General features: G+C 40.2%; 1 protein-coding gene across 1 annotated transcript in view; it reads right to left on the reverse strand.

Annotated features, from left to right (window-relative positions):
• LRMDA (leucine rich melanocyte differentiation associated) overlaps nucleotides 1–26457 on the reverse strand; it is an 861351-nt gene that overhangs the window by 267488 nt on the left and 567406 nt on the right. Inside the window, exon 5 of the mRNA XM_070364611.1 lies at nucleotides 3705–3789. Within this exon, the coding sequence (XP_070220712.1) occupies nucleotides 3705–3789 (85 nt within the window). The remainder of the gene's footprint in view (nucleotides 1–3704; nucleotides 3790–26457) is intronic.

The raw sequence follows: 26457 nt of genomic DNA on the forward strand, positions 1-26457 counted from the left end.
TGAAGACATGCTCAGAACTAGAGGAGAATTCTCAGAGAGATTTTAAGTGGACTGTTCTAAAACTCTATCTTTACCACAACCTGCATCTTATTGAGAGTCCAGTCCCTTCTCTGAGAGCTTCTGTACTAGTACAAGAACTCCATAAGTTGCTTTAATTCATCCTATTCCTTTCCGTCAGCCAAACACCAGAGTCTGACAACTATGACTTCAAAATAATGATCTACTTGGAAGTTATGCAATATGGCTAAATGCTGTCTGGCAATGAACCAACAGATAGAGCTCCCGTCCAAGATGACTTGGGTTTCTGAAAGCAACAGAGTTGAGGCCTGCCATTTCTAAGACTGGCCTCTCCCTTCAGTATGTGCTCACCCCCAAAGGCAGATGGGTCTCCTTCCTCAGATGCAATCAAGTTACCTTGCAATTTATGTGCAACCAGGTACTTAGATAACAGTTAGAGGTACCAAAGGTACTGCCTTTCCCCTGGGTTTCTATCGCTCATCGTTTACTGAACAAATATTTATGGATCTCTGATTAAGTAGGAGGTCCTGTGACAGGCACTGAAGATACAGTGCTAAGTAAACACCCGTACCTCCAACCTCCACCCCACCCTGATCTCCACTGAAAGCTGCTGTCCAGGAAAACAGCCCCTGAAAAGGGGAAACTGACCGAATGCAAATGGATAGAGTGGGATCAGAGGAGCTTTCCTTGGAGCTGTGGTGTTTCAGCTTATACCTGAGTAGGAGTTAGTGATATGAAAGAAAAGAGTTAGAATCTATATTGCCCCTCAGGGAGCTTGTGCATTTATAAGGAGTTCAAGACATACACAGACCTGACCTGTGTTATATAAAGCAGAACATAAGCAACTACACAAAGGAGATAAGGGCTTCCCAGCCGGCTCAGCAGTAAAGAATCCGTCAGCCAACGCAGGAGACACAGGTTCACTTCCTGCTCCAGGATATTCCCCTGGAGAAGGAAATGGCAACCCACTCCAGTATTCTTGCCTGGAAATCCCCATGGACAGAGGAGCCTGATGTGCTACAGTTCATGGGGTCGCAAAGAGTTGGACACAACTTAGCAACCCACAGCAACAAAGGAAATTAAGAAGGGGAGAAATCCCATGAAGGTGCAATAATTAAAAATCTCCCAGAGGAAGCACAGAGCACTGGGCATCACTATCTCTAGGAGGTCTGGTTTATCTGTACGTTATAGATGGAAAAATAGAGTCCCCTGACTCCTGATCATTATTCTGAGCTCAGACTCCTCTTGCATTTGAATCTACAGTCCTAAGGACATGGATCCCTGGCCTATCAAACTCGACATTGGAAGTCACATAAAAGGACAAGCACAGGGAAAATGGCATGTATAGAAAAATAGCAATTTGTACATGAACGACTACCTACCAGTTTGTGTAGTCGCTGGTGCGGAATGAAAAGAGATTGGGAACCAGATGAATCAAAAAGTATTTGCAAATAGAATTTCCACTTAGGGCTTTACAGACTGAGTCCAGACATCATGGAGGATTTCACCTGGGAAACAACTGGTGTAATTTGCTTTATAACGTGGAAGCATCTCTCTGGATAAATGTTTGTAGGCTGTTTCCATGGAAATATTAACAAATGACCCTCAAGGAGTTTGGTGATCTAAGGAATCAGAAACTTAGAATAATTTCTTTAACTTAAATAAAAAAAAAAACAAACAAGATGTCATTAAGTGGTTTCATTCTGGTGCTGAAAACTATCGTTTTCCTCATTTGTCACTGCATGATTCATGCCAAGCTGAAATATATTAGTCTCATATTTTCCCTACACATATCAGCCCAATAGTAATTCAGCCTAATAGGCATCTTTGGTTCTCTCTTTCTGGTCTCCTCATGACCATAAGTCCAAAGACCTGGCCATCTTTCATGATGCTGACTTGCTTTTTCAACATCCAAGTACTTAGCAATGATTAGGCAACAAATGTATTAAATATATATTAATTGCTCAAGAAAATCAAGACATTTGTCTTGGCTTCTATTAAATAACACTTTTTCCATTGGTGTTATACTCTGATGTCAATCAAGAGTGTCTATTTTAATTCAGATCACACTAGGCATTTTTCCATATTCCAAGTATTACCCAAGTATCTTCAAAACTTATTGCTCTATATTCCTTTTCTTCAAGGTTCAGATTTTTTATTTTACTGTTACAATGACAGATGACCTTTGCCCCGTTACTGATGACTATCACTTATTTGATCAAGTCCTCCTGTTGTGAAATCTCAATTTCATGGCCAGATGAACTGAAGCAGGCTTGAGGGCTCTGAGACTTCAGTTTCTATTCATGTAATCAACACAAACTCAATCAATTCAAATACAAGAGACTAATAAATAAATCCATGAGACTATGATGCAAGGCTTAATTTGTTATTCCTTCTAGACAGGGTATAATAATTTGTGTAGAGGAATCCCCCCCACCCCTGTGAAAAACAAGTCTTTAAAGGGATATACTCAAAACCTTCATAAGAATATTCAGAAGAGATCTGTTCATACCCCTCAAAAACACATTGGCAGCTATTTATGCTACTTGACGTTGAGCAAAATTGATTTTCACAAATTGCACACTTTCAGAATGGAATCACAACTGAACCCTAATTAAACCAATGCATATTAATTATGTGTTAATTAATACTAATTATTAATCAATTAATTAAATCAACTCCACTGAATCCAGATATCAAACAGAAAACACAAGTCCAAGTCACAGATACCTGGAATCCTACAGAATGGTAGTGTGCCATTTAACCAAAGCCCCCACATCTCCCTAGAGGGCCAGTTCCATCACTTTCTGATAATCTCTACAGACTTGGCTCCTACCCACCCATCCTGCAATGCAGCTTGGATGACAAAGCTGGAAGAGCCCTTATTCAGTGTCCCTTGAATGAACAGAGCAATTTTCTGCTTGGGGAAGTGATGTGTAAAAGTATGTAGAGCCCTCAACCTAAGCCTGTTCTTACTTACCCTTGGAAGATAGATTTGTAACTATGAAATATGACTGTGGTCATAACTAGAATAAAAAGGGGTAAACAAATTACATCACATGGCCTCTTCCTGTCCTAACCAATTAAAACAGAAGTGATCACATGGTCCTTGGCTTAAACAGCCAGTTGGAGATAAAGCATGTTTAAACTATATTCCTTGCAGACTCTAGAGATGACAATAGAAATTCAAGGCTTTGGAAGAGCTGGGTAAGCCAAATTAAAATTTTAAGGATCAGAGAATTCAAGGAAAACTGCATATTGATTCTATCCTTTTAGCTGTAATGTAGAGTTCACTCATTTTGAAATTACAGATTTCAACTATAATACTCCCAAATAGTGACACTTTTACAAATATTAGTGAGTTTCCCAATTTCTCTCCACCACTTTCTCTGGAGGTAATGACCTCCTTTGTAACTTTTAAGTGTGATAATCTCTTTGCTTAAAAAAAAAAAATCACAAAATTATATTCCACCATAGACCTATTTGCCTTCCCAAAAGACTGCCACTAAATTCTATTTAATGTGAGTCAAAATTATGAGGCTTGACAGGTATGGTTTTCTTATCACAGACTTGAAAATCACTTGTTCCATCCAAAGTGCCAAGGCAGCAGTAATGATTCCCGAGCTCTGCACAGCCCAGTATCTCTCCCTGTAGCCACAAAACGCAATAAAAAGCAGGGTTCCTACCTCGGTGACTGGTGAGTTCCCTGGAAGCAGAAGGCAGGGGTGTGTAGCGGCTCTTAGGAGACACAGCAACGCTGTCACTGGAGGCCTGTGTGAAAAAAAAAAGCACACCAACATGAGCAACGCCAAACACTAAACACTTCTGTTTACCAAACTTGTCTCCTTGGGATCTGGGTTTGGAGAACATGTTATGGACCAAGGTTCTTCTTAGGAAGCAAGAGCTGTCTCTGTTGAGATAATATTTTGGTAAGTGTCAGGTCAAATACAATGCTTTGAGGGGACTTGGTACCGGTGGAAGGGATCTGAGACAAGGGGATGGTTTGTTTATTGAGTGGAATTGTGAGGAGGAGAAGGAAAAGAGATGTTGAGGGCAGGAAATGATGCAGACTTAGATTTCTGTCACAGTTATTCCCCAATAGATTTCTACCCCAAATTCCCACAGATTAAACCCTTACTGTACATAGATTTCTATGGAACCAGTGAAGAGGCTGAGCTCGGCCTGCAGGGTGAATGGGACAAAGAGGGCTTGTTTCCTGGGCCCAATGCGGCATGGAGACAGGGGAAAGGTGAAGACGTAAGAAGCATGAAGTGACCCAGGAGAAGGATACATGATATCGAAGACCTTGCAGTTGGGGTTGTGGCTACATTTAACAATAGCACTAAAAAAATCATCTGAAATTTGAAGTACAATGGTTATCAACAAAACTTTGCCATTTGGAGGACTGAGAGAAAACGATATGAAATCTATCTGTGCAGATGCTTTTTTTCCTACATGCAAAGTTCTTTAACCATCCACCTTGATATGGTGTGACCCAGGCTGCTCTCTGTCTCTAATTAGTGCTACACCCATGGGGGCTAAGGTGTGAGGAAAGACCACAGCTGGAGAGCCGGGTGTCACTCCGGGCTACTGACCAGTATGTCATATTCAGAGTGAGGTAGCGTGGAACACGAAGCATCACTGCTGCAATTCTTACTGAGACTTCTGAATCAAACACTACTTTTTTTTTTTTTTAATATCCTAAAAAGAACATCTGCTAGGATCAAAATCCTAAGCTTACAACCTTTCCAAGCTTCATGAAAAAGTAAATTTCATTAATGCTACATTTTTCTTTCTGGAAAAGGAAATACATTTATGGGATATATTTGCCCTAGTAGGAGCAGGCCTTTTCTCCAAAGAGATTATAGACATTATGGGAATCAAAACTAAGTAGGAGATTAGACCTACTTGCTAGAAAAACCCTTTAAACCCTGTTTCTGACATTTGAGATGTTTGATTAAGCGGCTTTCAGTGGAGACTTAGAGAAAGAGTTCTGAATGGTGCAAAAGCAGAAGCTATGTCCCTAAGGTAGAGACAGATTTTGGGTAGCATTACTTAACTCCAGCAGCAAGAGAAATATACTGTGTTTAAAGCTTGATTCAAGGGTATCGGGTCCAGAAAGATCAAAGTTCAGTCCCTAAGAAAAACATTTGAAAAAGTACCTAAAGACTTTTTCAGATGCTGTAATCATATAAAACAATCAGCAATTAGATTAAAATTCAAACACTAGAATCACCAGGTGCTTCTCCATTTGGCATTCAAGGTCTCCTGTAATCCCTATTTGATCAATAGGGCTTCCCTATTTGATCAATGAGACACAAAGAGAATGTTCTAAGTATGGCGTCTATTCATCGTATGCTGCTCCTGCTTGAGGCAGGGGAGGAACAACCAGGGCTGTCCTTCCACAGATCTACTATACTTCCTCTGAAAGAGGCCAGAGCTTCTCTCCCTGTCAATGTTTCTGCTCGATCTCATTGCTAAAAAAGCCTGAAGATCCAGGATGAGTTTTAGGTTGCTATATTGTGATGTTTCTTGGTATTTTTAATCTCAATTTGGGCTGTTGACAATTTGATGACAGCTTTTCCTAAAATTACTAGAAGAAACTACCTCTCAGCAAATATCTCTGACTGGGCAAAACATTCATGTTTTGTAACCAAGAGTAAAATAGTGATTTAAGTTTTATTTCCAGTTTTAGTCGAAGCAAAAATTGTGTGGCTTTAGTTCTGTTTTGCAGTCATCATTCTATGCCTAGCATTTAATTACTTTCTGCTCAGTGTCCATTTATAAACTCAAGTCATGGAAAAGAAACCAGGATGAGAACAATTTTGCAAACTATGCCTTTTGGTGAGACTTTCGTGGCTGGATGTTTGGGAAAACTGGTACAAACCAAGATTCTAAATACCAGTTCTTTGACTTGACTTTTAGCAAAATGAAGTCCGTGTGATCTTTTTAATAGTGATGTTGAAGATTATGCTTAGAAGCTTGATTCAGAAAAGCACAATCATATGAAAGAAGTGGACAAAACAGTGTCTTATATTTGCACATTACCTGTTCCTGATTAAAGAATTACCCTTGAAACTGAAGCAATACATTCATAGTATATCAGGAATGAGATAATAGAAACATTAGTGGAAATTTTTAAATAATGTTTTCCTTTATGTGGATAAAGCAGATATGCCTAAAATGGGATCAGGAAAATTGGGGTAAATCAGACTCCTCAGAACTACAAATGATTCTCAAATCTTTAAGTACTTGGAAAATTTTCTAACCATCCATGGCAAAAAATTACACTTTCACATTTTACTTTATGAATCTCCCCGTTAGAGGATTTTTGTAACATCTACAATAAAATATTAGCATTTAGAATATCTGTCTCTAAATAAATAAAAATATAATAAAAATGGACAAAAGAAAATAAAAGATAATTCAAAGAAGAGAAAACCTGAGTGGCCAATAAATAAAAGAGAAGATGGTCAAATTCACTAGCCCTAAGGGCACCTCAGATTAAAACAAAGTACAATTTTTTGTTCATCATAGTTGGCAAACTTTTAAGTCTCATAATAAAGAGTGCTATAGAGAACCAAGGGCAACAAAACTCTTAACCTCTCATCTTTTGCCAGTGGGAATGTACATTGGTTCAACCACTTAGGAGAGTAATTTAGCAATATCTAATAAAACTGAAAACTGGTACTGCAATTCCCTTTAAAATATATACACTATGGAAAATTTTACTCAGGTCTGTAAGGTAGATCATAAAACAATGTTTATTGCAGCATTATTTACAACAGAACAAATTGGAAATAATTCAAATGTCTATCAATGAGGAAAATGGATAAATAAAATGTTGTATATTCATATGACAGAATAATATTTAGCACTTAAGAGCAATAAAGCTGATTTATAGATCTCAATTTGAATAGGTCTAAAAATTTAATGCAAAGTGAAAATGCAAGTCGCAAAATGATAAATGCAGTGCAATACTATTTATGTAAATGTGTAGTTCTTTGATCTCATGTGTATATGGAAAGATCTAAAAAATATAAAAGTTAAATATTAAATTCATGAAAATGGTTGCCCCTACCAGAGAACAGAGTAACAGAATTGGGGCTAATGGAAAGTGGGGAGCTTCAATTTTACACTTAAGGTTTATTTCTTTTATTGAAACATAACACTTGAAAAAAAAAAAAAACAACATATTAGAAAATACAAATCCTGTAGGGTAACTAAGCATGCTTGTTATTTTTCAAACTTCTCTACATTCTTTGAATTTCTCAAAATTAAACATGAAAATTGAAAAAACAGGGTCCTGTTTCTACCTAATCCATACATCTGATGTTGAAAACCCATAATTAGAGGACACTTTCTCTAACAGTTTTCCAGTACTTGCACAAAATGAATTAAGGCCATCTCTGGTTGGCTTTTTTGGTGAAATATCCCAGTTCTAATTCTTCTTAAGGTACTGAACTGTAACAACGGAATAGAAAAAGTGGATAAATAGCAATAAATATAAATCCCCCACTTCATGCCAAGGCTTAAGATGCTCATTCTACCTGGTAAGTCTTTCTACTTAAGATTGGCCAAAGCATATGCAGGTTTTTGTACTTGTCTCCTGCTCACAATTGGAGAGTTACTAATAATTTTTTAAACTCACATCATTAATGATAATGGTCACTAATATACCGTGCTCTGCAGTTTCCATCATGCAGAAAGGAAGCTAGAACTCTGGCAACCTCATTGGAAAAGATTCAACGAAATACAGTAAAAGAGACTTGCAAAGTGAGAATTTCATTCCGTGGTTCCAGAAAACAAATGTCTTCAGATGAACTGTACAATTCAAGCCCCTCCCATTGGGTGCATTCCACGGAAACCTGCATTCCAGTGGATATGTCTGAATATCATGGATGCCCGGCAGGAGCATGATACAGACCGCAGGAGGAGATATTTGGCAGGCTTCAAAACAAGAAGGGGGCAGCTACAAAGTTGTTTAATAGCCATAAATCTCCAACTATTTTTCACAAAATACCATCTAAGACCAGAGCTCCACAACTCATTCCCCATCACTCAGCTCAAGTGGAGCGCTCTGGCATGCTCACTCACCCTTAAATCATACACTGCATAAAGTGATCCCAGGTCTGGGAAATTTGTCAGCCTCTTTCAAGTAAAAGCAATCTTCGCTTTTCATCACAATTCATTCCCTGAAACTGTGGTATAAAGCTGACTCTTCTAAAAACATTTATTTTCTCTCATAAGAAAAAGCGTCACTCATTTAGTTATCAAGGATTTAATAACCACCTACTATATGCCAGGCCCTTTGCAGAGAATACCAAGAAAAATAAAATCAGGACCTTAGTTGCATTCTTAACTCATCCAAAAAAAAAAAAAAAAAATCATGATTAATGCTGGTTAGGAAGAGTCACCAACTCATAGCCTGATCCCCATATTTTGCATCATCCAGAACTTTGACCCTAACCTCTAGGATGACAGCTGAGCACATGGACCAGTAATTACATTCTTGCTTGTTTCTTCTTCATACTAACAGAGAGCTTTCGAGATTAACTCTATTAAATTTCTGAGATTAACTATACTATTAACCCCAGTACCCAACATGCTGCCAGAAATACAGAAAGATGTCAATGCATAATGCTTGAATGAATAAAACATTTTAATGTCAAAGAGAAAACTATATACCATGATTATAATTCAACACAAAAGCACAAGCCAAGTTGCCAGAGGCAGAGGTAAAGACTTGACAGCATCTCAAGGATTAAGAGCCACAGAACCAGCCTAAGGATGGAGTCTTCCGACCTGCTCACAGGTAGAGGCAGCACGCCTTCCAGTGGGAAGACAGGAAGCCTCCACTGTAGACGCAACATGTTGGGAAGGTGGAGGAACAGGAGCAACTATATTCTTGTCCAGAGACAGAAGCCAACAAAAATGAGAGGAAAATAAAGGGTAAAAAGGGATGAGGGTGAGGAACCAAGGGACCAAGAAAGGATAAAACTGGGCAAAAGGCAGAGTCAGATCAAGAGCCCAGCATTCAGCTGACTGAGGAGGTGGGGTGGAGGCGTAATTCAGAGCAGAAGTCCCTCAGGGAAGGGGCGGGTTGGGTGGAGGGCTGCACCAAAGGCTGTCTGGAATCAGGAAGCCCTTTGCAGGAAAACCACCTCTGAGTTTGCCATTGATCTAAAGGGGCTCTAGTTCTGCCAGTGCCTAAATGGTCATTAGGCACAGAGTTGCAGTTCTGAAATGCTTATGGGAGAAAAAAGGAAAGAAGGACTATAGATTGGGCGTTTTTTGGACCTTTACAAAAGTAATCAAGTCATAGAATGTAAGAGCTGTAAAAGACCTTTTCAGTCATCGAGAGTAGTGGTTTCCAAAATATTTTAGCAGATATTTTTATAACAAAAAAATCAGATCAGATCAGATCAGGTCAGTTGCTCAGTGGTGTCCGACTCTTTGCGATCCCATGAATCGCAGCACGCCAGGCCTCCCTGTCCATCACCAACTCCCGGAGTTCACCCAGACTCACGCCCATCGAGTCAGAGATGCCATCCAGCCATCTCATCCTCTGTTGTCCCCTTCTCCTCTTGCCCCCAATCCCTCCCAGCATCAGAGTCCTTTCCAATGAGTCAACCTTCGCATGAGGTGGCCAAAGTACTGGAGTTTCAGCTTCAGCATCATTCCTTCCAAAGAAATCCCAGGGCTCATCTCCTTCAGAATGGACTGGTTGGATCTCCTTGCAGTCCAAGGGACTCTCAAGAGTCTTCTTCAACACCACAGTTCAAAAGCATCAATTCTTCAGCGCTCAGCTTTCTTCACAGTCCAACTCTCACATCCATACATGACCACAGGAAAAACCATAGCCTTGACTAGATGAACCTTTGTTGGCAAAGTAATGTCTCTGCTTTTGAATATGCTATCTAGGTTGGTCATAACTTTCAAAAAACCAAAACCATCTAAATACTGAACATTATGGAAATAATCATATTTATTTACAATAACCAAATATAAACTTGCTTGCTTGCTAAGTCACTTCAGTCGTGTCCGACTCTGTGTGACCCCATAGATGGCAGCCCACCAGGCTCCCCCGTCCCTGGGATTCTCCAGGCAAGAACACTGGAGTGGGTTGCCATTTCCTTCTCCAATGCATGAAAGTGAAAAGTAAAAGTGAAGTCGCTCAGTCATGTCCGACTCTTAGCGACCCCATGGACTGCAGCCCACCAGGCTCATCCATCCATGGGATTTTCCAGGCAAGAGTACTGGAGTGGGGTGCCATTGCCTTCTCCATAGTGACCCCATGGATTGCAGCCTAACAGGCTCCTCTGTCCAAATATAAACTAAATATGCTAAATTTTTATTACACAATATTAAGTGAACACAGTAAATATAAGAATAGTATTGATATATCTGTTGCTATTTTTAACATAATATTTGCAATGAGTAAAAGGATAAAAGTTAATAAGCAAAGATGCAAAGATTTTTGTGAACAATGTGGTTTGCAATGATTTGATTTTTAAACTTTATTTAATGGTGCCATTGCTTTTGGCGGTTTAAAATATTTAAAAATTAAAATCCTACCAGGGCTAATGTGAAACAACACACTTTCCATCAAGTATCCCCTGAGAAATCTGTATGCAGGTCAAGAAGCAACAGTTAGAACTGGACGTAGAACAAAAGACTGGTTCCAAATCGGGAAAGGACTACGTCAAGATTGTATATTATCACCCTACTTATTTAACTTATATGCAGAGAACATCATGAGAAACGTTGGACTGAATGAAGTAAAAGCTGGAATCAAGACTGCTGGGAGAAGTATCAAGAACCTCATACATGCAGATGACACCACCCTTATGGCAGAGGCAAAGAAGAACTAAAGAGCCTCTTGATGAAAGTGAAAGAGGAGAGTGAAAAAGTTGGCTTAAAACTCAACATTCAGAAAACAAAGATCAGGGAAACTAGTCCCATCAGTTCATGGCAAATAAATGGAGAAACAATGGAAACAGTGACAGACTTTATTTTTGGGGGCTCCAAAATCACTGCATATGGTGACTGCAGCCATAAAATTAAAAGACACTTGTTCCTTGGAAGAAAAGCTATGACCAATCTAAACAGCAATACTGAAAAGCAAAGACATTGCTTTGCCAACAAAGGTCCATCTAGTCAAAGCTATAGTTTTTCCAATAGTCATGTATGGATGTGAGAATTGGACTATAAAGAAAGATGAGCACCGAAGAACTGATGCTTTTGAACTGTAGTGTTGGAGAAGACCCTTGAGAGTCCCTTGGACTGCTAGGAGATCCAACCAGTCCATCCTAAAGGAAATCAGCCCTGAATATTCAATGGAAGGACAGATGCTGAAGCTGAAACTCCAATACTTTGGCCACCTGATGCGAAGAACTGACTCACTGGAAAAGACCCTGATGCTGTGAAAGATTGAAGGCAGGAGGAGAAGGGGACGACGGAGGATGAGATGGTTGGATGGCATCACCGACTCAATGGACGTGATTTTGAGCAAGCTCCAGGAGTTGGTGATGGACAGGGAAGCCTGGTGTGCTACAGTCCATGGAGTCAGAAAGAGTCAGACACGACTGAGTGACTGGACTGAACTGATCTGATCTTTCCAATCCCTCCCATCAGAGGACAAGGAGACGTGACAGAAGGAAGGGGCATAGGAGTTAAGGAGGAAGGAGAAGGGGGCAGAAAAGAAAGGGGCATGGAGTGGGACAGGAACAAATGTGTCCTAAATGCTTTCTAAGTCTAATGGTTTCCCACTGTATGCATATCTCCTATTACTACTCTCATCTGCGAAAAGAGAAAACTGAGACCCAGAAAGTATAAGTCACATGCCCAAGGCCATACAGTTCTAAAATCTACAGTGGGATTAAAAACCAAGTCAGCCTGATTCTCACACTCCAAGGAGTTCCGCCAGTCCCACACCTTCTCGGCATCAGAGACCCCAGGTCTTTACGATACACCTCTCCTGGCCATCGCTCCACTTTGCCTCCTGCTACTGTCAGTGGTGCTCTTGTCTGGCCTCTTTTGCAAGACTGTCAAATTCAAGGGTGCAGGGACCAAGATCTGTGTTAACAGTGAATGCCTTGCAGCTCCTAACAAACCAACCTCTCCAAGCATGAAGAAAGGATTATCAAACGAGAGAGAATGTACTAATACCTTGGGTAATTTTAAAGGTAGAACATTCTATCTTTAAAGAAACAGTCATCTTTGTCCACAGAAATATGATAGAACACAAGTTAATACTTTGCTGCTAATCATTAATCCTTGCAGAGGATTTAGTCTGTGTCATATGTTCAAACAGAATGTAATATATTACAACCCCCAAGTAATGAGGGTCTATATATGATTAGGTATATGTCACATTTCTTGAGCACTCTTTATATGGAGTCATTTTAAGCACACTCTTTCATTTAACTATCTCAACAACCTTAAGATAGAAATATCATTTTATAAGTAAGACGGTTGGGATTTAGAGAAATTAAACAACTTGCTTGAAAGCATTCAGGTAGTATATGGAGGATTTAGAATTCCAACTAACACAGCTTGATTTCACAGCCTGAATCCCAACCATTCTGCAATGAATTTGATGTTCAACAGTAGAGAAGAAAACCTTCTTGGGTTTAGTACATATACTAAAATAAGCAATACATTTCTAGCGCTAGTGCTAAGTCACTTCAGTCATGTCCGACTCTTTGCAACTCTATGGACTTTAGCTGACCGGGCTTCTCTGTTCATGGGATTCTCCAGGCAAGGATACTGGAGTGGGTTGCCATGCCCTCCTCCAGGGGATCCCCCAACCCAGGGAATGAACCAGCATCTTGTACATCTCCTGCACTGAGATATGATTAAATTCATGTGAATATGCAATGTGTTCTGTGGCCTGACATATTAATAAAACCATTAAGTTATTTATTAAAAATAACTGACTATGTAACATAGATGCAGAGCACTTCAGATCTCTTTAGCCCTTTGGGGTTGATGTAACCAATGGTATCTATGGTCAACCTGTACCAGCTCACAAAAGCCAATGGTTAACTTTTCAGGAATGCCATATTTAAGTTGATAAACACAGTTGTTATTTAAAATTAAATTATATATACTTGTGATTGGATAAATAATATTAAAAGTAAAGGTAATATATAACCAAACTCAGCACTTTCTGTTTTACAAACTTTACTACTACTTATGCTCTGGAAAGTATTCATGTCTATTATATTTACATAGCAGAAATGCTATATAATATATACCACTTCATAGCTCTTTCCAACTCTTCAGTGATGTGACTTTGGTAGCCTGACATCAGCCATGACGGAAGTATTTACAGCAGAAATTGGCAAATGCTACAAATTAGTGATTAATTATCTTATGGATTTTTTAAACTTAAGAAAATGATGGGAAAATACGAATTATTCAGATTAAACCTAAAGGTTATGTTGTGTCTATAGCCATTATATTGTGAATAGCACCAAAAAGTTGAGGAAATATTTTTCAAATATTCAAAAACTATTATCTGATTCAGTAAAGAAGTTGCTCATGCCATTCACAAAAGAGTGAAGTTCTGACATAGTAAGAAAAGAATAGAATTAATGCTCATGTCAGAACTATGCTTATTCATCAACTGCAACCTTATATTGACAATAGATATGAAAGTTTGACCAAAATAACCAAAAATATTTGGTAAGACTGCATTAGATGACTAGAATTTATAACCAAAAGGATTAAATATTATTTGGTTAAAATAATTAAATATTATTTGTAAGCTGTGTACTACTCAATCTTTTATATATAAAATTATAAAAAGCTATGTACATGTATATATGCATAATATTTTTTTCCAAAGAGCTGCTTGTTAAACATTCCCAGAATACCACTATCTTTCTCTCTCTCTCTGTATATATATATATAACATTTATTATATAACATCTAAGGTATGTTTGGTGCTAAAACGATAGTAAGAAAAAGCTAATTAAGTTTCAAAGATTCTGTCAACTTATTTACAATTTGGATATCCTCTACTTCTCATTTTCCTGTGCTCTGATGCCTTACTGACTAAGACTTGGATCCACACACCATCCTCTGTATGACCTTGGACAATAAACTTTTTAAAGCTATACTTTCCTCCATTGTAAAATGATAATGACAAAAACAGTCATTATAATGATGATGATAGTTAAAAATTGATAACACTTACGTGTGCTTACTTTGTGTCTGAAATTATGCTAAACACATCCCGCATGTTAATTTATTCAGTCTTTACAACAGTTCCATGAGGCAGTTCTAAATCCTATTCCTGTTTTACAGATGAGGAAAACTGAGGCCCAAGGAAATTAAGTAGGTTCTTGGATTACTAGTATGTAATGTAGAGCTAGTATGTAATGTAGAGCTGGGCCACAAAGCCAGGCAGCAGTGGTTCCTGCCTTAATCATGACGCTATCTGACCTTTCTTCACTTAAAGGCAAAGAGGAAGGTAAGAAACAAAGATCTTAGCATTGCTCATTAAATATTAACTATACTTATTTTTACTTTAATTTTGTATAACATCTTACTTCTTCAACTAGATTTAAATGTCTTGAAAGGTAGGGCAAAGGTTTTATGGCCTCTCCTACCCTTCGTAGTAGCTACAACAGGACATACGCACCATGTGTAATCAATTATCTGTACACGGATGGACTCTCCTCCTTACTTGTCAGACAGAAAGGCACTCCTGAGATTCCTTCTGTGGACAAAAGTCATGAGATCTTTAGCTGGTTACAATCTGGATTCATCCATAGCTTCCCTGCATTATTGTGATGGCCCGTCTTTAGTAAATAACAACATATGGCATTTCTCATCTGGGTTTGCAAGGCTGTCTTAGAAATAATATTATGTCATGGTATTCCTACAAGGTTGATTTATTTTGGCTTAAAAGAAGGAACTTGCCTCATGTGTCTCTCTTCCTCTCAGAGAGTTGTTTTTTTTTTTTTTTTTAATTCTCAAGGGCTGCAGGTCAAGTTCTGTCCTTGGAACTAAAGTAGTTTTCCAAAATGAGGTGGAGCCAGGTCTGTCAAGCCGGGCCAGCTCTGCTGTCAGTGCCTTTCCCAAATACATCAGACCCTCTGCTTGTAAAAATAAATTGATACCAATGCAAGAAATTTATTAGGAGATGACAGCCTGGTTCATAATGGAAATATGGAGAAAACATCATCTCTCAAAACTGACAGTGTATCCATCATGCCTCAGATTCCTGAGATAGAAGCAGACACTGTCACATACAATCCACTGAGGACACATCTTCTTGGATTTCCTTATGACAGGAAACTCTGAAATAATCCAGAAGAAGGAAAGGACTTGTGCTGCCCTTAATGTGCGTGGCCATAAATTTTTAGTATTAGCAGAAGAAACATGTGGCCAAGGAAATGAATGATGGGGAAAATCAGGAGGCCTGGGATTCTCAAAGGGCCCCTTCTTTTCTCTGGGGGGTGATGAACTGGGACAGGGGTCAGAGGAGGTTACTGCAGTGCTGTGAGGGACATCAATACCCTGTTGTGTGTAAGCAAAGCCAACAGGTGGCAGGGCACCGCTGCAGACGCCACAGTCGGCCCAGCCTCAGGTCTGTGATCAGGTCTCCTTGCCCCGCCAACTTCTCAATGGTGGTTATTTCCCTTAGCTTGTTATTTGTATTGATAAACTTGAGACAATTTAGGAGGGCCATTTTAATTAGGAATAAATGCGAGGATATTCGTGGGGATCACTAGAGGCCTGATCTTGGCAGGCTTAATGAGGTGACCTATCCAACCCCAAATGAAATAATTGTGTATTGTATTAAAAGTCGCTTTGGAAAGTAAAATCGTGGTAGTAAATTGGAATGAAATGAACATGGTATTAAGGGGAAAAAATCTTCACTGCCAATTTTATGGGGCTTTAAAATATTTATGTTCTAAACTTGCATTCTTCAGAGATTTGCTGAGTGTTGCTAGAACCAGGAAACTTTTTAATGAGATATATACATATTTTTTAAATTCACAGATCTTTTTTAGCAAAAAAGAAAAACAGAAAGTCATAAATGTGAAACAGAAAACCTAAACAAGGTAAGCACAGCCTTAATGGTCTTATATTCTTAATTTGCTCTTAATATTGGAAAAGAAATAAAAACATGAGAAATGTTATTTAAATGTGAATAATACACAAGGAATCTTTCATGTCTCTTTCTACTTGATTAAGGCACAGGGACACCAGCATGAATGTGATATCTCAAGAGAACTTCAGTTTTGTTGCATCCGCTGTGTTGTATGGATAAAAACAGGATACGAGCGCTCTTGGGTTACTTAAGCACAGTCAAACACAGGGTTTTGATCCACTGCCCAATATAAACCCTTAAGAACAGCAGGGCAATAAATTACATGCCCTTATTCATAGGTAAGGGGGTATGAAAAAACACAGAAATACGGAACCCTTCTTCAAATGCTCTCATCCTGTGAAAGAGGCAAAGGAACTTCGAATTGTTCACATTTGTTTCGGCCAGTCTTCCTGGTTCCCTGTCTCCAAAAAGACCTAAAACTCTGTTGACTTTGCATGTCCAAATTAAATATATCTGTGTTTCCTTTTGCTTTCTATCTAAGCGCGTGCCAGCATGACTTAACATTCATCCAGAGTTTATTTCAATATTAGTGGAAAACAAGTCATTTTTCAGTTTAATGAATAGCATCAGTGTCTGACTTTAAACCAAAAATGTGATCTTAAACTTGATGGATCTCACCAGAAGGCACATTTTCAAATTATTTTTCTATTGGAGGTTATGAAAATGGCTTCCCAAATTATTGTGACAGCTGTGAGGGGGAAACCCACATCACAGATAGGGCAGCTTAAAATAAAACTCAGACCTAAAAGAATGGTAGTTTCATTTGAGAAATGAGAAAAAGCGAATGGAGAAAAAAGCATGAACCACATGGGAAGAGGGAAAAATACCTCCTTTGAGCTTTAGGCAACAGGAGAAAAGAATCATGTAAAACAGTTGAAATTCCCATACTTTTTTGTTACTACCATTTTTGTTTCCAAATCATTCTAAATTGGGAAGGTGAAGGCTGAGCATTACTGATTCAAAAAGACTCCAAGAGGACATCTGATATTTCTTCCTTATTAAGGATGATGGAGTATAATTGATGTGCCTGGTGCTTGGCCAATTCCAACTTTTTGAGAATGCTGCTTAATGTGCGGACATTATTTTTGGACTACTGAACGCCAGAAAATAATGAGCTGGCATTCAGCTTTGGTGAATAAGGCCCTGAATTTTCATCTAAAAGCAGATTTGAGTTATTGCTGTAGATAAGGTGTAACTGTGCAAGGGAATTTTATCCATGTTTCTCCCATGAATCATAAATGAGGAAAAAAATTACTGTCTAAATTGCACTTAAAAGGAATAAAGTCTTTTCATGTCATACATGATTTATCAAAATGATCTCATTTTAAGGGTACTGTGGTGTATCTTGATTAATCACATTAGGGAGCGTGATGAATGGCCTCTTTAATGGTAACACAGGATTTATTGGCAACATCCCGACTTGAACCAGAAGGGTAAGAAGTAAAATATACAATAGATAGCTAATGCAGATAGGGTGTCACTAATGCTCTGACTTGTTTTAAGACTACACAGGGAGCCTTAGTTTCAGGACATTCTGAAGCTGCCAGGTGGTGGAGAGCAAACTTGGGTGCAGCCATGATTACACTGTAACCCTTCCCTAACCTGTTGCAACCCAAATACAACAGTCCACTCTCCTGGGCCGTAAAGAGAAGGCGTGTGTGAAATCTGGACAAATCACGGAAATTCCTACTAGGGAGAGGTGGACGCTGCCTTTCGAGATCAGCGCCCCCCACCCTTTTCGCCCTATTTCAATATCCTCTTCACATTTCGCTTTAATATCCTAAATGCCTTTTTCTTTCCTCCAGCCTTCTCTAGTCTGTTCCCACTAATTTCCTCTAAGGCTGACAGATCAGAGGCTTTCCTCGAACTGTTCCTTTTAGAGCTGAGGAGCCCTCCTCGTAATCCTGCTGCTTGTCTGCAATTAATCCTTCCAGTTGCCACATTATTAACACCACCACCCACAGACAGAGGAAGCCCTGACCCACTGGACACTGGCTCCCGACTGAAGCTTCAAAGGTGCCAATCACACCCTAGTCAGAAAGGTGCCTGCTGTCAGCATCAGAGCTTTCCATTCTCTCCTCCCCGCTGATCAAACATTCTTCCTCAGAAGATTAATTCAGAGTCTCCGCCCATTTCCTCCCAGATCCTCTTTGCCTTTTTGGTTTACCCAACGATCCATCTTTACTTGGAAAAGGGAAGCCGTGGATAATGGAAGCCCTTTCAAAACAAAAGCTGGGCAAAGGCAAATTTAAGTCCCAGCTGTTATCAACTTTTTTTTTTTTTTTAACTCATTTAAACACCTTAAGGCAGTGAGGATTAGGGCCTGGCCTGAAATCCTATTCTTTGATCAAAGACCCCAAGACTTTACACAAACATAATCACAAGGCAATGGATGCCCCTCTGAAGGCTGAATTGATTTGTTTGACCGCAGTGCTGGGATGAGTTAGAAAAGCTGCACACTGGGTCCCCCAACTCTCAACATATTTATATCACCAGGCCAAGTGACTTAGAAATTATGTATTTTCTTTCATCGTTACTGGAGCAAAGTCATCTGCACATTCAGATGTACCTGCGGGGAGAGGGAACAATGAGAAGGGATGTGAGCAGTGTGGGTGCTGACTACAGCCTGTTCCATCCTGGGGCAGGAAGCAGAGGTTTAGGCTCCAGAAAGGGAGGTGAGAAGGAAGCAGCTCCATTGTCTCTGATATGGAGTCAAAGTTCAGGTTCTTCTCTGGAGTGAAAATGCAGGTTCTTCTCTGCAGAGAACCTGTGTTTACATTACCCAATGCTACTGGAATCTTCTCCAGTCACTTAGTAACTGTAGTTACCAGTCCCTATCTATTAAAGCGGTCTTAATAGAAGAAATCAGCAGGACCTTCCATGCGACTCATTCACCAGATTCCTCACCATCTATGCTTCCTCACCATCTATCCAGGTCTTTTAGGACCAGAGGCCAGGACTGACTCAGAATAAAATCTTCAAGAAAGTCTTTGGAGATGGTCAAATAACAAATTCTCATATTGACTCATGGCTCAGTAGGGTTTACACTTGCTGTACATATCTAGAAGTAAGTAGTTTAGAAGTTGCATAATAAAGAACATTTAATGTGAAGACTGAGGAACAATTGAAAACCAATATTCAAGCTTATGAAGAGGTCTTTATAAAGAGGGTTTTGTTTTTGGATTTTTGTGGTTGAGAGAGTAGTTTGTTATTCACACTACAGAGAGACTGTCAGAAAATGAGATTACAGTCATATATAATTAAGAATTCTTGCTTTATATGACTATGTTAGGGCAACTGACTACAAATTTCCAGAGCAGGTTACAGAATCTCCTGTTGAACAGTTGTTGAACAGTTCGGAAAGAAAAGATTACTTTTTTGATCCTAAATGAAACAATCCAACTCAAAGTTCTTCAGGAAAGTAAATAGGGAAGAGAGACTTTATGCCACAGTGCAAAAGTCCATAGAATCGCACATGGTTGGAGCCAGGCACTCAAACTTATCACTGGGGTTTCCTATCTCTTAGCTTTGTTCTCCTCCATGCCAGCTTCAGTTTCTCCACATGGTGACTTACCAGGAGCTGCAGATCTACGAGACCATCTTCAAAGACAACAGAAAGAAATTCTGCTGCCTGAAAGTTCCAAGCAAAATTTGGGAATCCATGGCCTTGTTGGGTTACATGCTTATCCCTGAATGAAGCTCTGTGGCTACAGGAAAAGGAACACTGCTCAAATGAACCTGGATCTGGGTCCAGTTCTAGCACTGGGGCAGTAACTGGCCCACACAGAGTACCACAGATTAAAGGTAGGTGGATGGTTCCTCAAAGATAAACCTGTTCAAGAATACAGTGTAATGGACACCATATAGGCCCAAAGAGCAAATTCTCCTTCAAAAGCAGACAACTTCCTACATCAATATTTTGTAGCCCCTCACTACATACTCGAGACACTCAAAACATCTCATCACCATCTTCGGGCAAAACGGAACCCACTATCCAACAGTGAAATTCTGAGTCATCACCAACACCAACAAAAGGCCTCCACATCCAGAAAATTCTCCCTGTAAGGTCTTTTAGGTATCACATACTTTAAACTTTTCAGGCTTTCAACTGGCACCAAAGAGCTTTAAAATTTTTAAAATATATATATATATATATTTTAAAGAAGTCTGGTATCCCACAGAAGATTTTAAAAAGCTACGGTAATCTAAAGGAAGCAGCATGTAGAAAGGGCCAGAGACAGCTGCTTGGGTCATAGTGCAACACGGAAAAAGGAGAACGGAAACGCAGACTGGGAACTGAACCACCAGCCATCACAATGGACCTTTGGAATAAGGACACCCCTCTTCCACCCCTATCTCCTTACATGTTTGCATGTCAGGAGGAAAAAATCAATCTAATATTTCCTATATAAGTCAGGAATTATAGACCAGGCTCCGGCATCCCTGGGATTCTCCAGGCAAGAACACTGGAGTGGGTTGCCATTTCCTTCTCCAATGCATGAAAGTGAAAAGTGAAAGTGAAGTCACTCAGTCGTGTCCGACTCTTTGCAACCCCATGGACCACAGCCTATCAGGCTGCTCCATCCATGGGGTTTTCCAGGCAAGAGTACTGGAGTGGGGTGCCATTGCCTGCTCCGAATTTCTAGTTAGTATGCGTCAAGTAGCTATTGGCCCTGGTCACTGGGATGAGACATTATTTCCACTTTTGTCCCCATGTAGAACAGATAACACCACAAAAGAACAGGTGACCAGTGTCAAAAAGTAATACAGAGAAGTACTCCAGGAATGACATTCTAAAAAGTCTCTATCCTAAACATTAATTTCAGATGTCTGGAAAGTAAATTCTTATTACCTTTCTTATTTTTCCAAAGGCATTTTCCTGTTAGTCTATCACTCAGCCCTCTTGTTAGCTCTTTCTAAAGTTTGTGTTGAGGGTGCTTGCCCTGAATGCACCGAAGAATTCAGGTTCATTGCTGTCTCAGGTGAGGACCCTGCACTCTGGGCAGTGTGAGTGATTCCCTGAAGATCTCTGTTATATGTAAAACTGGGACCTTGGCAGGCTGAGAACTGGCTACTACATTAGAGTTTTATACTCCCCTAAAGACCCAAAGGAAGCAGGCAGGATTCTTTTCTTAGAAATTCAACAATCCCCACTATGGTGACCAAAGTGGGATACATTTGAATGGTTCTTCTGTTAGGCTACTAAATGTCTTCTGGGCTGTTGCCCACATGCTCTGAATGTCTACACCAGGACAGCTAAAAATCTGAAGAAAAACCATGTAGCTTGGATGCTGATATTCAGCATCCGTGTGTACAGATATATCCATGCATGGGAACTGCAGAGGACAGTATAAGTTTATAAAAGGCTTCGAGTTCCAAACACAGTCTTTCTTTGCAAAGTTAATATTAATTGCCCATTTGTGAACCTTTCTACATGAGAATTCCATTCTGTCTTATGGTATCACAAGTAGCAGAAAACAGATGCCTATCTATTCGGAACACCCAAGAACACTGAACACTCATTACTTTCTAGATGTGAACATGTTACCTCTACATTATTAAATATTAACTTTCTCAATACTCATGCGTTAGATTATAAAATCCAGTTGCTATAGCAGAATGGAGTCAAGAAAAATAATGAAAAATGGTTTAATGGATGCAGTCATTTGTGAAATAACCTCTAAACATCATTATTCCTTTCTCTTTTTTTTTTCAAAATTATCTGATAGTCATTCACAGAGCTACTCATGATAAAGCTCCTATTTTGTTTTATGCTATCCATAATTGTTGACATCAAAAGTTTCATTCATCTAAATATGTACGTGTTTAGATAAGAGATTCCAGACTCAAGTACGTGAGAGAGTATTACATGGAAAATGACTAACCAAGTGTCACAATAAGTAAGTCTTATGTCCTATGCAATATTTCTAATTATGCTAGCAGACTCTTCTCCCTGCAGCCAAAGGAAAATGCAAAACTGACTCAGAGCCTATTTCCTAAAGAAACAGTACCACAAGCCTCTAAAATCTTAGTTGAAGGACTAAGACTACACTGGAACACAATGTAGTCTAGAAGGATTCAGTCATTGACAAAATACGCATGAACCTCCCTGAGTGGTAAACTTCATTCTGGATATATGAATACTTAGGAGGGTCCAAATGGCAAAAATGAAAAATAAAAGGAAATGAGAATAGTCAAAAAGGAGGGGAAAAAAATAAAAACAAAAGAAAGAAGAAGAAAAGATGCTTCGGTGTTATTTCTCAAATGAGAAATCCGGTAAACCATTTTCCACCATTTTTCTTAACTCCATCATACTGTATCAACTATACTTTGTACCATTTACAAGACAGCAAGTATGTTTCACAAACCCTCTTTCCCTTTTCTCCCATCTAGGATTCCTGTGATTCTAAAAGACAATCACAGCCGCCTCCAGGTCCTGAGTTTATCCTGCACCCTCACATTTGTAACCAGTTCACAGAAAAGTTAATGACACGGTGGTCAGGTGCAACCTGGATGATTACAAAGGGCCCAGAAGACTCCCGAAAGATTCAGTGGGGAATGCGGGCCTATGATTTAGCTGGGATGAAGCAAATTTCACCGGATTTTTTAAAATCAGTCCCTCCTCCTCCCATCCTCACCTCTACCAGAGAATTTCTGCAGACTTCAATTAACTGAGCAATCCTGTTTTAGAGAAGACACAATTCCTGGCAAAGATACATAATGTTCTACCCAAAGTGACCGTCCTTAGACCATCTTTGTAAAATCCAGAATTTGATCATGCCTCCTCTACTGCTTAAAAACCACATTTTGATTTACCTTGTTTTGTGGATAAGCGAAAATCACCACTTGCTGCCCAAAAGGCCCTCTGCCCTGACCCTGGCCTATTTCTTCTCCCACCCACCTCTCCCTTTATTCCTGTGAGCCAGCACTTGACCTTCCTGTTCCTTCAGTGTGCCAGGCCCAATCCTGCTCAAAATCTTTGCACAAGCTTGATGTTTCTTCCCAATCTCTTCCCTCTCAAGACTTTTAGTCTAGTTAACCTCTTACCTTTCAATTATCAACTCATATATCACTACATCAAAAAGATTTCTCTGACATTAACTTAACACATACTTCCAAAGACCCCAAATTTCTTTTGGGGGAACATATCATCAGATCAGATCAGTCACTCAGTCGTGTCTGACTCTTTGTGACCCCATGAATCATAGCACACCAGGCCTCCCTGTCCATCACCAACTCCCGGAGTTCACCCAGACTCAGGTCCATCGAGTCAGTGATGCCATCCAACCATCTCATCTTCTGTCGTCCCCTTCTCCTCTTGCCCCCAATCCCTCCCAGCATCAGAGTCTCCTCCAATGAGTCAACTCTTTGCATGAGGTGGCCAAAGTACTGGAGTTTCAGCTTTAGCATCATTCCTTCCAAAGAAATCCCAGGGCTGATCTCCTTCAGAATGGACTGGTTGGATCTCCCTGCAGTCCAAGGGACTCTCAAGAGTCTTCTCCAACACCACAGTTCAAAAGCATCAATTCTTCGGCGCTCAGCCTTCTTCACAGTCCAACTCTCACATCCATACATGACCACAGGAAAAACCATAGCCTTGACTAGAGGGACCTTTGTTGGCAAAGTAATGTCTCTGCTTTTGAATATGCTATCTAGGTTGGTCATAACTTTCCTTCCAAGGAGTAAGCGTCTTTTAATTTCATGGCTGCAGTCAAATTATATCTTATTAGCATATTTGAGTGATGTTCCTAAACACTTTGCTCCTTGAGGGCAGTATCCCACACCTCCTAAGAGCCTGGCACAAGGCAGCTTGTCAATATATACTTGGATGGTGAAATAAAATGATTTAAAACGATGAACAAACAACATACCCCAAGCTCCAAGAATTGAGGGTAACAATAGCACCCATCTTCCCAGATTAAGTTCCTCTCCACACTGCCCTCTGAGGTGACCTTCTTTGTTACGAACAGAACTCCCAAGAGTAAAGCAAGATAGTACCGCAGCTGCCCCGCCCCCACCCCACCCCCGCCCCACAAAGCTGGTACTTTCCACATGCATGTGCATTTCCACCAGAGCCCTGGTGACTCCACATTCATGAAAGGACTTTAAGTTACAAGGCACCAAAGGTAGTTCAGAACAAACAAAGGAAACCTCTCTCCTGCACTTCACACCAGCCTACCAATGAAAAGCCCAAAACATGAGCCAGCAGCTTCCAAGATGTATTCAGGTGACATCAGTCAGGGATCGGGAGTTGCTCAGGAGGGACTTGGGGCTTCCCCGGTGGGTCATATGGTGAAGAATCTGCCTGCAGTGCAGGAGACATGGGTTTGATCCTTGGGTTGGGAAGATCCCCTGGAGAAGGGAATGGAGAATACTCCAGTATTCTTGCCTGGAAAATTGCATGGACAGAGAAGTCCAGTAGGCTACAGTCCACGGGGTCTCAGAGTCAGACATCACTGAGCTACTACCACCACAGGAGGGAGCCTGGGTCTGAATGGTCCCAGGTAGCACCTTTCTCAGCTTTCCTTTTGTCATACCTGTCTCTATCCCTCAATTAATGTGTGTGTTTTTTTTAACCTTTTCCCCTAATGAATGAGTAATACAATAGGTTAATCTGAATAAAGACTTGGACTTCTGGAGTGCAGGGGAGCCTCTGTGATCATGGTCCTCCTGCTCCCACAGAGCCTGCAGGAAAGGGCTGAGAAGGCCAGAGAAAGCTGTCCTAGAGTCCTACGGGGCTATCTTCAGGACAGAAATCTGAGTTGTAGTGCGGCTGCCTGTCACAGGGCTCCGTCGGCAGAAGGGGGTGCTGCGGTGTAACCTATTTGGGATGCAAATAGAGTGCTTCAGAGCCGCAGATTAGAGCTGCTGCCAGCAGGTCCTCAGCAGTCCCAAATGTTGTCTCCCTGCTCGTCACTGATCACTGCAGGTCATTAATAGAGCTCAGAGTGGTGTTACTAAATGTGAGCATCTAACAAAAAACCAAAAAAAAAAAAAAAAAACCTAATAACTAAAAGAAACAAAACAAAGATGTGGCAATCCCACACCAAGGAAATTCACCTCAGTCAGATCAATGGACAATTGCTTATTCAAGATCACTGGAGTTCAACAGTTTTATTAACTTTAAAGTGGTAACTATGTACCGCAGACTTACTACCCAGTAAATGAGAAAGAGAGAAGGAGATGGAGAAGCAACAGCAGCAGAAGAGGAAGAAGGAGAAACGGAAGGAGGGAGGGAGGGGAGAATTAAGGTCCTCTCTTATGTGCCCATGTGGGGGCTTCATAGGGGGCACAGCGGTAAAGAATCCACCTGCCAAAGCAAGAGACGAGGACTTGATCCTTGGGTTGGGAAAAATCCACTGGAGAAGGAAATGACAACACACTCTAGTATTCTGGCCTGGAAAATTCTTACATGGACAGAGGAGCCTGGCAGGCTACAGTCCATGGGGTCACAAAGAGCTGGATATGCCTGAGCACGTATCCACTTACATGTGCCCGTGTACAGCAAGAAAGAAAGGGTACTAAGGAAAAGGTGAGCACTGGAGGGCCATCTCCCCTCCTCTTCCTTGAACATCCTCAGAACTGGAAGCAAAGAATCAGAACAAAACTTCCAGTTTCACAACACCAAGCCAGTTGGTCCTTCTGCTTTATTTTCTGACTGAATCAGATCCTCATCAGGCCCAGCGAGTTTTTTTCTTTCCCCTTGACTCCAGCCAATTCCTGTTTTCTTCAGTTGGAGCTCCCCAAGACTCATCAAAAACACAATTTAATTACATCTCAAAAAAAAAAAAAACAAGGGAGGAGTGTAAACATGACTCCTTTTTATCTCCTGATACATCTGGACAAGCAGACAATGTGCTAAAACAAAATAAATCTGCCCTGACAGTCACATCAAAGAGTTCAGCGAGGGGCTTGCAGCTACTTAAAGCACAGGAATGTTGTTGCCAAGCACCGGCCCACAACTTATCCATCCCTGCAAGAAATGCCTTTTTCTTTCTTTCAGGGGGAGATGAGGAAAGTTGGAGAGTGGGAACCAGACTGCAAAAGGAGATTGGGGATTTTCAGGGATTTTAAAGCTTAAAATAAATTGTGTGAAGAAAAGGGGGTTTGTTGTGTTGTGTTTTCTTTCTGACACACGGTTTATATTTTTATAAAGGTAGTCTGCGGAAACCTTCTAGAAAGCATGATTAGGACTCACAGAAACAGGCAATCGCACAAACTCTCCTATACCAATTTGCACCATGTCTCATTGTGGATTTCTCAAAGAGTCGTCAAAGGCTAGCTGAGGGGTCTGAGGAAATATCTCT

This window comes from Bos mutus, chromosome 28 (genome assembly GCF_027580195.1).
Source record: "Bos mutus isolate GX-2022 chromosome 28, NWIPB_WYAK_1.1, whole genome shotgun sequence".
Classification (NCBI taxonomy): domain Eukaryota; kingdom Metazoa; phylum Chordata; class Mammalia; order Artiodactyla; family Bovidae; genus Bos; species Bos mutus.